Genomic DNA, 14,880 nt, shown 5'->3' with positions numbered 1-14,880 from the left:
ATTTAAAAATAAATGTATATGTCAAATTTGAAAAAAAAAAAAATGGCATAATCTAGTAAAAAATGGTAAAATTGTCAAATTTGAAGTCTTGCCGATAGAATGAATGCTTGTTAGCAAATATTGCATCATTTTGTAGTCAAATGGCCCTGGGTTAAAAAATTGCAGTTTTAATGGGTTTCAATCTGGACATTAAGGTCCTGAGTGCGAGTATTTTTTGTCCAGAGGGTAAAATTTATTTTTCGAAGGATATGAGGGTGAAATATTGAAATTTCAATAAAAATAAACACCTGAGCCAAAACGTATGCATTTGGCATTAACACAGGCACACTTATAACAAAAAAACAAAACTGAAATGGACAAAAATGTCCATAAGGTCGCACATGGGTTAAACCATTAGTAAATAAACTACACAAAGTTATGTTGTCTTATACATGCACAAAGCTCCTTAGCCAGGGTTTAACGTCCAAAGATGAGAATCATTTATAAATCTGCTGCTGTCAGCAAAAAGTAGGACTGAGGTTGACTTGTGGGTTTCCACCAAAATAAAAGTCAACATTTATAAATGGTACAATTGTAATTTTACTCTTGTTCTGTAAAATAAAATAAAAAGGAAGACAAAAATAATGATAATCATTCCAACAGCTCTATTTATACATTTATTCTAACATTCTCCTTTGCTCAGCAAGACTGCATTTATTTGTGCATTGAAAACACATGCCAGAGTCAAGAACGGGGTTTTTAAAAATGGCCAAAGAACTTTATTATTCATTTTAAGTTAAAAGTTCTGGTTTGTTGGTAGGCTATAATGTCTACTAGAATGTTAAAAATGTTTAGTGTTAAATAAATATTGTTAAATTGTTGTTTTATAATTAATTTTTTTTTTTTGGAAACGCAAGACAAAACTGTAAAAAAGCACATTTTGGCTACTTAACCCCTTAACTGTCACCGTCCAATTTGTGGGACGCCCAAATTTACAAATAAATCCTAATCTAATCATGACAAACTATATATCGTTGGAAAGGTCTAAGGCTCCTAAATAGATATTTGACATTTTTTTGTGTTACAAGTTATGTAGGAAATATAATACATTAATTTATGACAAGAGTGCACCTCAAAAATCTACTTCATAACAGGAGTTCTGACCTTTGTCACAGACTTCCTCGTTGCCTTTTTTTTACACTTTAGAAATCATAAGAAATGATATATCAGTTGAAAAGTTAACATTTTAAAATTCATCCTTTGAAAGTCATTTTAAAATCAGAAGTTGCATTACCATGGAAAATGTACATCAAAGTCGTATCACAAAATGTTTTTGTTCACGAGTTATAAAAATTGAAGTTTCAATTCTACATTTTCACATCTCTGTTCAAAAATGGGAGTGAAGTTAAGGAGTTAATTTCTGCAATGGTGAAAAAATGAGCAAAATTCATGGGAAAAAAACACAATCGACCTTTGGCCCAGTGTCTCATTTTGTCCCACTTCGACCAGGAATTTTCATTTCGGTGCATCCCTAGTTTGTATACTTGTCTTTATTACAACACCAGAGTGAAATAAAAGGGGCAGACGCATCAGCTAAATATTACGACGCATGTTTCATCTCCAAAATGTATCTTCAGGCTTCTCTTCTCCATTTATGGCAATGACGTTTACTCAATCTTTGGACGACTCAGAGACTGACAGCTTCTCTAATTTCACCCAAAGACGGTTTCAGCCTGATCTAATGTTTCCTGAAGGTTGAGTGGCGTTCCTGCAGTGATTCAGCAGATGCAGAGAGATGCTCATCATGAAGGTCTTGTGCTGTTATTGCAGTCCTCTAGAGGTCTCTCGTGTTTTGGGCTTTGCCATAAATACATTACTCATCAAATACCTAGAAGATTCCAACAAAACATGTTAAGCCTCCATTTAAAAGATTTTTTTTTTTTTGTAATATTGCCTTGGAATATTTTTTTAAAAACAATATGGCTTTGATTTTAGGGTGTAACTACGAAATTACATGATAAAATTGATGATAAAATTGTTTTTTGACAGTTAATTTGTCATTTTCAGGTGTTTCTTGAGAGGAAAAGTCTGTGTCTCTACCAAATGATTTAAAGAAAATTGAGGGTTGTCTTGTTTATAAACAATTTATTAGCTAATAGAGTGATTCTTGAGAATAAAGACTTATATTCCTATGAAGAAAATTAAAGTTTGACTTATTACATTTTAACAAATTTGCTTGTAATATTTTAAATTATATTAATAATAATATTAATATGTATTGTTTAATTTATTTGTTTTGAGCGGACTTCATGGTACTAGACAATATTCCCCTCTAAATTATGCATTTATTTCTATATAAAACAATACAAAGAAAAAATTGTATGCAATACTTTTATGTTTTATGTACTTAAAAAGAATTTAGATTACATGACAAATTTGAAGTTTGTCTTGTTAAATTTACATTAATACTATCTTGTAATATTTCTGAACCGTTCATTTGTCATTTTCAGGAGTTTCTTCAGAGAAAAATGTATCATTGGCAAATTATATCCTAAAATTGAGGATAGGATTTTCTCGTTTATAAACAATTTATTAAGAGAATAAAGTCTTATATTCCTGTGTCAATGCCACATTAGATCATACTCTTTATTCTTATTTTTTTTTTTACATTTTAATATACTTGCTTGTAATATTGTTTATAAACAATCTAACTTTGATTTGAGCAAATTGCATATTTTTTAAATAAAATTTTATTTTAAATTGCATTAAATTATAATATTAATATGTATTCTTTAAATTTTATTGTATTTTGAGCAGACCTCATGGTCCTAGACAATATTATGCATTTATTTCTATGTAAAACAATACAAAGATAAAAAGTAAAAAAAAAGTTGATCATGTTTTTAAAATACAAAAAGGAGATGGATGACATCTTGTGGGAGAAATATGGAAAACTGTATGATTTTGAGGCGTTTGTTAAAAGAAATGTATAATATTTTTTACATTTACTTAGGCTTCACTTTCTTGTAGTATTATTTATAAACAACTGAGAGGAAAGTCTTCCTGTGTCACTACTAAATTATATCAGAAACTGAGTTTCAGAAACGTCCTTACAATATTATTTATAAACCATTTATTAAAGGTATTGGAGTAATTAAAGAAAAACTAAATCTTATATTCCTGTCACTGCCACATTAGATCATAAAATTGAAGTTTGACTTGTTAAATCTTAACAAACTTGCAATTATTGCAATTATTGATGATTTGCAGTATTATTTATAAAAATATATTGATATATTGGGTGTTTCTTGATTTTAGAATATTGTTTATGTTGTTAAATTTCAGTTTATTTTCTTTTAATATAACTAATAAACAATTCATTATAGATATTGCCATGTTTCTTGAGAGAAATGTCTTATATTCCTCTATCAATTCCAAAATAACATCATAAAATTGAGGGTTGTGTTGTTCAATTTAAATTTATTTTCTTGTAATATAATTTATTCATTGCAATACAATACTAAGGGATTATTTATAAATAATTTATTGATGATTTTGGGATGTTTCTTATGAAGAATGTCGTATATTCCTCTGTCAATACCAAAATAGCATCATAAAATTGAGGGTTGTGTCGTGAAATTTCAGTTTTACTGAGGAAAACAGGCTTTATTTTCTTGCAGTATTATTTATAAGCAATTTATTGATGATTTTGAGGTGTTTCTTGATTTTATAATATTGTACATTCCTGTGTCACTACCACGTTAGTCATAAAATGGAGGTTTGTCTTGTTAAATTTCAATTTATTATAGATATTGGGATGTTTCTTGAGAGGAATGTCTTATATTCTTCTGTCAATAAGAAAATAACATCATAAAATTGAGGGCTGTGTTGTTAAATTCCAAATTATTTTCTTGTAATATAATTTATTCATTACAATACAATACTAAGGGACTATTTATGAATAATTTATTGATGATTTTGGGATGTTTCTTGAGAGGAATGTCTTATATTCCTCTGTCAATACCAAAATAACATCATAAAATTGAGGGTTGTGTTATGTTTTTTCAATTATTATAAAATTAACATCACAAAATTGAGGGTTGTGTTATGTTTTTTTCAATTATTATAAAATAATTCATTATAAACACTGGGATTGAGAGGAATGTCCGATATTTATGTCACTCTTAGATGATAAAACTGAGGTTTGTCTTAATACATTTCACTGCAAACATGCAAAACGTAGCTTTTTTTTTTTTTTTGTATTTCATTTTTAGGTCTTCATGACAAAAGTGTCACTCTAATAAGTAAACAACAACAATAACAACAACAGCAGCAGCATCTATGGCTCAAATGACTTGTTTGGTTTCTCCCAGCAGTCCTGCTTAAATATTCTGCTTCCGTTTCCATTAATACTCACAATCATCACGCACAGTCCTCCATACTACATGCCGCTCCACTTTTATACTGCATCGTGCATCTCACACTCATGACAACACTGATTTCCAATTTCCCAACTTGAATGCAGGTAGGCATGTGGACCGTGTGTTTTGTACTTGAATGACATAACCAGCAAGAAAAGAAGGACCGACGCGGGGCGCGACCGCAGCCAATCACAGGCGTTCTTGCGGCGTACAAGCCTTTGAACAAAGACAAGCAGCCGCGTCAGCCAATCCGATATCAGAGTTCTCGAAAGCGGGCGGGCGTTTAACGGAAATGGCACGCTCGCTGACCAATGGCAGCCACGAACGAGCAGCCATCCGCCAATGGGCATTTAACATCGCAAGGATTGCGTCGCCCACGGTGCTCAGTTGAATTCCATTGCCGTCCATTAAAACAGCCGACTTGGAAAATACAATATCAAAGTGTGCTCAGTTTTACCACAGGCCGGCGTGCTTAATTCTCGTCTGGGATGGCCTATTCATGCAGCGAGGGTGTCGAGAAACGCTCCCCGCATGTGTAAGGCACGCATCTTCGACCCTGTCGTGGCTCGCTGCATTGCCTGGCAAAACGGAACAATTGGTGGATAATTCTCCTCGTGACTTCAGTTGAGCATATTTCATCGCTGAAATACAGAGGAACTCGAATGTGGTTTCTGTCATGAGTCCGGCCGGATGCTCCCATGTGAACGGTTTCAAAGTGGACAACTGGAAGCAGAATCTTCGAGTCATATACCAGTGCTTTGTGTGGAGTGGCTCTGCCGAAACCAGGAAACGCAAGGTAAATAAAATACATCAGAGCCCAGTGGTGCAGTGCATCGGCCCATCCTTCTCGATGCCAAGTCGCATCGCTCTCTCAAACGCAAACGGATGTGTAATTCGTGAACCTAACGTGATTTCTTTTCACCGTGGGATATGAATCCACGTCCATCCCAATGTGCACGCAAGTGGATGCATTGGCTGGCCTGCGCAGACTCCTTATGCATTGCTCTCATAGGGCTGGACGTGGGATGCTATTCCGCTAGCGAGGCTTTTTTCCTAGTTTAATTAGCCGTTTGGAGTGCGTGGCCACTCCAATTCGTGCCACACTTTCTTTGGATCTCAAAGACACGTCTTCTGATGCAAAACGAGACTTGTCAGGCCTAAAATCATTGATTGCCCAACGCGCGAATAGAGGTTTCAGTTTCACAGTTATGACGGAATTTGGCTATTGTGAGGCGCGGCTAAGTTAGCAAGTTATGTTCACCAACGTTGTCTAAACATCTCCATTTTAATATCATGATGAAGTGTGTGATATCGATTCGTGAGTCGGATCGTTTCAGTGAATCGTTTGAACCGGTTTAAATGATTCGGAACAAACCGCACTGGGGAACCGTTTAAACCGAACACCTCATGATCCGGTTTGCCAAACCCGCAACTGAAGTCCTTTTCTTTAGATTATGAGATTTTGGTTTTAAAAAACTACAAACGCGTGGAATTACAATAACGACTCTTATTTGTAAACTACATTTGATTTTAGTGGAACAGTCGGTTTTGGAACTAAAAATCTCATTTGTTTACACAGGAACAACTACTTATAAACTATTGTAGACTGACCTACTTAGACCTACTTATTTTTTAGATTATGGCGTTTAAGAGTGAAATCCCTAGTGGAAAAACTACATTACCCATGATTCTGCAGAAGATCTCCACCAATCAGAGAATAGAAACAGTAAATCGTGGCAAAACGACTCTAATGCCCACCCACTCCTATGAAGTCTTTTTGTATATATATATATACACATTTTCCAATAACAGTAAGAATATAGAATTTTTTTAAACATAAATCAGTAGTTTTATATTTATCCGTTGTTTTAAATTCACATATTCGCCAAGCTTATGCCTCATTAAAGCCATTAAGTTGATTCTGCAGAAGATCTCCACCAATCAGAGAATAGAAACTGTAAATTGCATCAAAAAGGAAGTCTTAACACCCACCCACTCCCATGAAGCACTTATTATATTTGTGTATGTATAAAGTGAGAATATGATCTTTCTATATACATAAATCAATAGTTTTATATTTATCTGTCATTTTCAATTCACATATTAGTCAAGCTTTATGCTTAAAGCCATTAAGTTCACAGTCTTGTAGCTTTGTCTTTCTGTGCAATTCTTAAACAGTTTTTACTTCAAATCAAAGACTGTAATGTGAATCACATCATGACTGGTTGGTTTGGTTCATGGCTTATAACTCTTTAGCAAATATGTTTTTAAAATGAACTGGAGCATTTAGGCGTCAGAATATCAGGAACCAAGTTTGCACAAAGAACTGCGGATTCGTAAAGAATCATTGATTCATTATTTGTTTGAACTAGTTGAAGCGATGAGTCATAAACCACCCATTGTTTTGAACAGCATCTACTCAAGAACCTTTTATATCAAAGTAGTTGACAAGCCACTCATCTTATTTAACTTTTTGTTAGATGAATTAGTTTCAAAAGACTACAAACACATAGAATTACAAAAAGAATCTTTTTAGTGAAACCACATTCGACTTTAGTCAAACAGCCAGTTCCAGAAGTAAAAATCCAATTCCTTTTCACAGAGGAATTGATTTTTAACAACTACCTATAAACTATTATAGACCAACCTACTTATTTTTTAGATTACAGTGTTTAACAGCGAAATCCCTATTGAAAACTACATTTCCCATGATTCTGCAGAAGATCTCCACCAATCAGAAAATATAAACTGTAAATCGCATCAAAAAGGAAGTCTAGCACCCACCCACTCCCATAAAGCACTTATAATTTTTGTATATATACATATTTTGCAATAACTGCACTAATATTGCGTTCTATTTACATAAATCAGTAGTTTTATAATTAACCGTTGTTTTCAATTAGCATGTTCCCCAAGCTTTACGCTTCATTAAAGCCATTAAGTTCACAGTCCTGTACCTTTGTCTTTCCATCCAATTTTTAAACCGCTTTAAACCGCAAATCAAAGACTGTAATGTTGTGATTCACATCACAGCTGGTTAGTTTGGTTCATGGCTTGAAACTGTTTAAACATTTAGAAACCTATTTTCTCAAAGAATCGCTAATTCGTTAAGAATTGCTTCATTAAAGCAAAGCATTCGAAAGAACTGGCTCACGGTTATTTTCTCAAAAGAACTGCACTGAATTGGCCGCCAAGTTATACAAATCAATTCGAGAACAGTTTATATCAAAGTGGTTGACAAACCACTCAACTAAATTACTTTTTTTGAGATATAAATTGGCTTCAACAGACTATGAACACGTGGAATTATAATAATGTTTCTCAAGTAAACATAGGTATTGATTTTTATCAACTACATATAAACTATTATAGCCCAACCTACTTATTTTTTTAGATTATAAAGTTAACAGCTAAATCCCTAGTGAAAAACTACATTACCCATAATTCTGCAGAAGATTTTTACCAATCGGAGAATAGAAACTAAATCGCGGCAAAATAACTCTAACGCTCACCCACTCCCATGAAGCACTTATAATATTTGTATACATGTATGCATATTTTTCAATAAACTGTGATTAAAAGTCTTGTACCGTCCAATTTTTAAACCGTTTTTACTGCAAATCAAATACCGTAATGTTGTGAGTCACATTATAGCTGGTTAGTTTGGCTCATGGCTTATAACTCTTTAACAAAGATGTTTTTAAACTCAGTTTGAATGGTTGAATCGCTTTATTAAAGCATCAGTTCTTTATTCGAAAGAACTGATTCACTGTTCGTTTCTCAAAAGAACTGATTCAAGTCTGAAATGAGTCATAGTTTCATCACTTTTCAATGACAGCAAAATGTGTGTGGCATTGGATGACAGTTTAATAACTAACTATCCTTACCCAACCCATCTCCCTCTGAAAAACAAAGAGTTATCTTGAAATGTGCATCATGATTCATTCGAATCAAATGTCACCCTCCATATGTGCGTCTCATTGTGTTCCTCTGAAAGAAACGTCTCTTCGTCTCTACATCCAAAGAATATTGATCAAAATCATCTTAAGGACGAATCTTTGGTAGTAGGTTGTTTATTAATATAGGTTGAATGGCGTCATGGTGCCTCAAGTTACATCTGGTTCACTCAGGATTGCATGAGTCATCGGCACAATTCAGGTCAAGTCAACTGAGTTTTATGAAGGATAATGTTTTCTTATTGCATTATGTTTTGTTCTTCAAGAAGGTGATGTTACATTTAGCTTAATTAATCGCATTATTCTCATCTAAAAATCCAGCCACGTAAACGCTCAGAGTTGTATTTCACTGCATGCATTGAGTTGTTATTGCATATTTTCTACATGATTGTTGTCGCACTTCTTAGAAATCCTATTCTCTTTGGCAAACTGTAATTTGGGTTGTATTTCACCACATCTGACCTATTATACACACCCGCTATTCTCAGCATTACTATACTGTTTATTTAATGCCGCGTTTAGACACGCTCAGCGGGACAAAATGTACAATAAGAAGGATTCATCCATTCTAGGCTGCATGTAGCACTGATCATAAGTTCTCAGAAATAAGATCTGGATCTGTCGAGCACAGGTGGGAAAGCGATCAGACTCGCCTCTCATCTGTTCGCTCGCACCCGTGAAGGGACAATAGGAATATGAGGAGCTCAGTAAGCGCTAGAGAGGCGTTCTGCCAGCGCTGCTCCGCTCGATCCCATCCCCCTGCTGCAGAACAACACATACTGTGTGATGAAGGCCTTTGGATGCGTTTGCACCAGTGCATTGCCTGAGCTTCAGATGGCACACCCACAGATCACTGACCGGCTGATGCATATCGCTCACAACACTGGAGTGCAAGCTCTCATTCAGGCTTTTTAGAGGTTACTGTTCTCATAAAAATATCACTCTTTCTGTTAGATTTACGATTGCAATTAATGAACTTAATGAGCACCAAGAAATGCAATTTATCCATAAAAATGGCACTTTACAGCATTGGAAAATGCAAAGTGCATCACTGGCAAAATTTGCCAAGAACATTTTGTTTCCAAACCTGTTGAAGAAGTGTCATATAAATATCACAATAAATACTTCTGTTAGGTTTAACAGAATATAAAGCAAATAAATGCCTTCAACGCACCTAACTTAGTAATTGCTTTCGGTATATAAAGAGACTTTCAACCAGCATAACACCAAATGTTTTTGAACCAAATCATCGACCCTGGCTTTACATTTAATATCCAACAACAGATGTTTAAACAAATGAGTTTTATTTGTAGAAATGACACTTTATAGTATTGAAAGTCTCTCAATTTAGAAACTCACCGATGTAATATTTTAACCGAGAAATGTTTTTCCAAACCTCCTGACTTCTAAACAACTTAAAACCCTTTTTTATGAGATGATTCAGCTTAAACGAATTAAACCAAGCGCACACAAAAGAAAAAGGAAAATATATATATATATAATATTATAAAAACATCATTATGTCTTTCAGGTTTAGGGTTAAAATTATTAAATATAATGTCTAACAACAAATAATTAAACAAAAAGATGTTTTTTTTTTCCCGTAGAAATGTCACTTGACAGCATTGAGAAATCCAAAATGCATCGCTGACCAATTGATGCTTATTGCTCATCAAATTGTGCATCACTGGCAAATATCACTTTGTTTTTGTTAGATTTACGATTGCAATTAATTAACTTAATGTGCACCAAGAAATGCAATTTATCCATAAAAATGGCACTTTACAGCATTGGAAAATGCAAAGTGCATCACTGGCAAAATTTGCCAAGAACATTTTGTTTCCAAACCTGTTGAAGAAGTGTCATATAAATATCACAATAAATACTTCTGTTAGGTTTAACAGAATATAAAGCAAATAAATGCCTTCAACGCACCTAACTTAGTAATTGCTTTCGGGATATAAAGAGACTTTCAACCAGCATAACACCAAATGTTTTTGAACCAAATCATCGACCCTGGCTTTACATTTAATATCCAACAACAGATGTTTAAACAAATGAGTTTTATTTGTAGAAATGACACTTTATAGTATTGAAAGTCTCTCAATTTAGAAACTCACCGATGTAATATTTTAACCGAGAAATGTTTTTCCAAACCTCCTGACTTCTAAACAACTTAAAACCCTTTTTTATGAGATGATTCAGCTTAAACGAATTAAACCAAGCGCACACAAAAGAAAAAGGAAAATATATATATATATAATATTATAAAAACATCATTATGTCTTTCAGGTTTAGGGTTAAAATTATTAAATATAATGTCTAACAACAAATAATTAAACAAAAAGATGTTTTTTTTTTCCCGTAGAAATGTCACTTGACAGCATTGAGAAATCCAAAATGCATCGCTGACCAATTGATGCTTATTGCTCATCAAATTGTGCATCACTGGCAAATATCACTTTGTTTTTGTTAGATTTACGATTGCAATTAATTAACTTAATGTGCACCAAGAAATGCAATTTATCCATAAAAATGGCACTTTACAGCATTGGAAAATGCAAAGTGCATCACTGGCAAAATTTGCCAAGAACATTTTGTTTCCAAACCTGTTGAAGAAGTGTCATATAAATATCACAATAAATACTTCTGTTAGGTTTAACAGAATATAAAGCAAATAAATGCCTTCAACGCACCTAACTTAGTAATTGCTTTCGGGATATAAAGAGACTTTCAACCAGCATAACACCAAATGTTTTTGAACCAAATCATCGACCCTGGCTTTACATTTAATATCCAACAACAGATGTTTAAACAAATGAGTTTTATTTGTAGAAATGACACTTTATAGTATTGAAAGTCTCTCAATTTAGAAACTCACCGATGTAATATTTTAACCGAGAAATGTTTTTCCAAACCTCCTGACTTCTAAACAACTTAAAACCCTTTTTTATGAGATGATTCAGCTTAAACGAATTAAACCAAGCGCACACAAAAGAAAAAGGAAAATATATATATATATAATATTATAAAAACATCATTATGTCTTTCAGGTTTAGGGTTAAAATTATTAAATATAATGTCTAACAACAAATAATTAAACAAAAAGATGTTTTTTTTTTCCCGTAGAAATGTCACTTGACAGCATTGAGAAATCCAAAATGCATCGCTGACCAATTGATGCTTATTGCTCATCAAATTGTGCATCACTGGCAAATATCACTTTGTTTTTGTTAGATTTACGATTGCAATTAATTAACTTAATGTGCACCAAGAAATGCAATTTATCCATAAAAATGGCACTTTACAGCATTGGAAAATGCAAAGTGCATCACTGGCAAAATTTGCCAAGAACATTTTGTTTCCAAACCTGTTGAAGAAGTGTCATATAAATATCACAATAAATACTTCTGTTAGGTTTAACAGAATATAAAGCAAATAAATGCCTTCAACGCACCTAACTTAGTAATTGCTTTCGGGATATAAAGAGACTTTCAACCAGCATAACACCAAATGTTTTTGAACCAAATCATCGACCCTGGCTTTACATTTAATATCCAACAACAGATGTTTAAACAAATGAGTTTTATTTGTAGAAATGACACTTTATAGTATTGAAAGTCTCTCAATTTAGAAACTCACCGATGTAATATTTTAACCGAGAAATGTTTTTCCAAACCTCCTGACTTCTAAACAACTTAAAACCCTTTTTTATGAGATGATTCAGCTTAAACGAATTAAACCAAGCGCACACAAAAGAAAAAGGAAAAAAAAAAAAATTAAAAACATCATTATCTTTCAGGTTTAGGGTTAAAATTATTAAATGTAATGTCTAACCAAAAATAATTAAACAAAAAGATGTTTTTTTTTTTTTTTCCTGTAGAAATGTCACTTGACAGCATTGAGAAATCCAAAATGCATCGCTGACCAATTGATGCTTATTGCTCGTAAAATTGGAAAGCATTTGCAAAATTGCTTACTTGCGATTTACAATTATTTTTATTGTAAAATATCACTTTGTTTTTGTTAGAGTTACGATTGCAATTAATTAACTTAATGTGCACCAAGAAATGCAATTTATCCATAAAAATGGCACTTTACAGCATTGGAAAATGCAAAGTGCATCACTGGCAAAAGATGCCAGGAACAGTTTGTTTCCAAACCTGTTGATGAAGTGTCATATAAATATCGTAATATCATTACTTCGGATAGGTTTTACAAAATATAAAGCAAAAAAATACACTTAACTTAGTAATTGCTTTCGGGATCTAAAGAGACTTTCAACCAGTATAACACCAAATGTTTTTGAACCAAATCATCGGCCCTGGTTTTCAATTTATTATCCAACAACAAATGTTCAAACAAATGAGTTTTATTTGTAGAAATGACACTTTACAGCATTGAAAAATGCAAAATGCATCACTGACCATTTGCAAAAAATCAAGTCAGCTTCAATTCAGATTGACTTGCTTGCGATTTACAGTTATTTTTTTATCATAAAAATATCACTTTCTGTTTCTGTTAGATTTAACATTGCAAATTTTAACCCTTTTTTTATGAGATGAATCGGCTTAAACAAACTAAAAGCGCACATTTAAAATAAATATAAAAACATCACTACGTCTTTCAGGTGTAGGGATGCAGTTATTAAATTTAATGTCTAACAACAAATAATCAAACAAAATTAGTTTTTTTTTTTCAATAGAAACGTTATTTTACAGCAGTGAAAAATCCAAAATGCATCGCATTGATGCTTCTTTCTCATAGAATTGGGAAGCATTTGCAAAAATTCAATTCAGCTTCAATTCAGATTGACTTACTTGCGATTTACAGTTATTTTATCATAAAAATATCACTTTCTGTTTCTTTTAGCTTTAAGATTGCACATTTAAAATTTAATGTGGACCAAGAAATGTTCAGACAAAATGCGTTTAGTTGCAGAAAGTCACGCAGTCTGTGACGGACGATATGTGAAATATGTCCACTATTGAAGTGTCTGTCAGAGTTTAGAGCCCTGTGCAATCACTTGCACTTAAAATGCTCCGTCATTTTTTGCATACAGATAAAAGTAATACATCTTTCGAATGTGAATGTGCTTTCTGCCGTCTTGGGAGCGAAACTTCGAAACTATGTGTATACGTACCTTAAAGACAAAAAATATATATTTATAAAGAGGGAAATGTCTACTTTTAAATGAACTTAAAACAATTATTAAAACGTTAGTGCTGTCTCCTTGCTGTTTTTTCCTTACACATTTATAATTATTATATCTGCAGGTGCACTGTGGGCAAAGTAGGCAATTAAAGGCTCATTATTATGATTTTTTTATGGTTAGTTAATAAATGTGCGACTAATAATCGAGTAATGCTTAAAAAGAACGACTACTAGTTGACCAAAAAAATCTTTGTCAAGGGCAGCCCCAGAAAACATCATGTCTGTTCGGTTTAGGGTTGCAATTAGACAAAATAATCAAACTAAAGTTTGTTTAATAGAAATGACACTTTACAGCATTAAAAAATCTAAATGGTCACTGACCATTGGATGCATATTGCTCATAAAAAAAAAACAGCATTTGCATAAACCACAAGCTTCAATTCAGAATAACTACTTCTGTTAGATTTAGGATTGCAGTTATTAAATTGATTGCATAGCAACAAATGTTCAAACAAAATGAGATTATCTATAGAATTGACACTTTACAGCATTGAAAAATGCACTGTTCGGAGAAAAACAAAATTACTCGTAAAAATGTATAAATAAATCCCATCATATTGTATTGCAAAAGCTAAAATGGTTCAATTAAAAAAAAAAAAAAAAAAAAGCAATTAACAATTTACCAGCTCTTTTTTTACCTGCTGTGAATGTCACACAAACACAGCAACCAGTGATTGGTCGCTTCACTTGTCAATCAAGCCGTCTCATCTAAGTGGGCGGTTCTTGTCAGAAATATGCTGAAAATGACACAGCCCATCGTTTACATCTAGCAGACTGGGTTCAGATTACATTTGTGGTTTCACTAAAGTGTGTAGACGCCGTTGAACGCAGTATTATTAGCTGTAGTATTTTAAGTCGGCACAACTGAGGAGCGTTTGTTGTGTAGTGAGTCAGATTACATGAATTATTCTGGATGCTTTCCGTCCCAGTCTCCCTCAGTCCTCAATCAAAAATAAGCTTGCGATTGCGTTTTTGTATTTTCACCAGCATTCTTGTGACTTACTATAAATACAGGAGCTGTTATACCATGTGATGAGCGCTAGAGACACCTGACGTCTCGTTCTGTTTTACCCAAGCGATCCCTGCTGAGCTGCTTTATGAGTTTCACGTAGAGAGCCATGTTTGCTTTGCTCAAACAGCAAGTGAACAGATCATTCATTACGTATGCAGAGATGCCCGCGGGTGTTTTAATTTATTTATTGTATGTGCTTGTATTCACCTAAGCTTGGCTTCGCATCTCAGGCCCGGTTTACGCCTGCTTTCTTCCTCGGATCGTCTCTGAAGTGGGCAGAGATAACTAACGGTGTAAG

General features: G+C 33.4%; 1 protein-coding gene across 2 annotated transcripts in view; it reads left to right on the top strand.

Annotated features, from left to right (window-relative positions):
• Positions 1–4,787: 4,787 nt before the first annotated feature.
• The window catches only part of usp22 (ubiquitin specific peptidase 22), a 67,436-nt gene continuing 57,343 nt past the window's right edge, over positions 4,788–14,880 (top strand). The window contains exon 1 of one of the 2 annotated variants that reach the window (XM_073828095.1): positions 4,788–5,196. In XM_073828095.1, coding sequence (XP_073684196.1) covers positions 5,077–5,196 — 120 coding nt within the window. In that variant the 5' untranslated portion in view covers positions 4,788–5,076. The remainder of the gene's footprint in view (positions 5,197–14,880) is intronic. The other variant, XM_073828096.1, reaches the window with a different exon arrangement.

The sequence above is a fragment of the Garra rufa genome, chromosome 22 (genome assembly GCF_049309525.1).
Source record: "Garra rufa chromosome 22, GarRuf1.0, whole genome shotgun sequence".
NCBI lineage: Eukaryota > Metazoa > Chordata > Actinopteri > Cypriniformes > Cyprinidae > Garra > Garra rufa.
The sequence above is the reverse complement of the archived record's forward strand: the minus strand, read 5'-3'. Positions and strand labels throughout refer to the sequence as shown.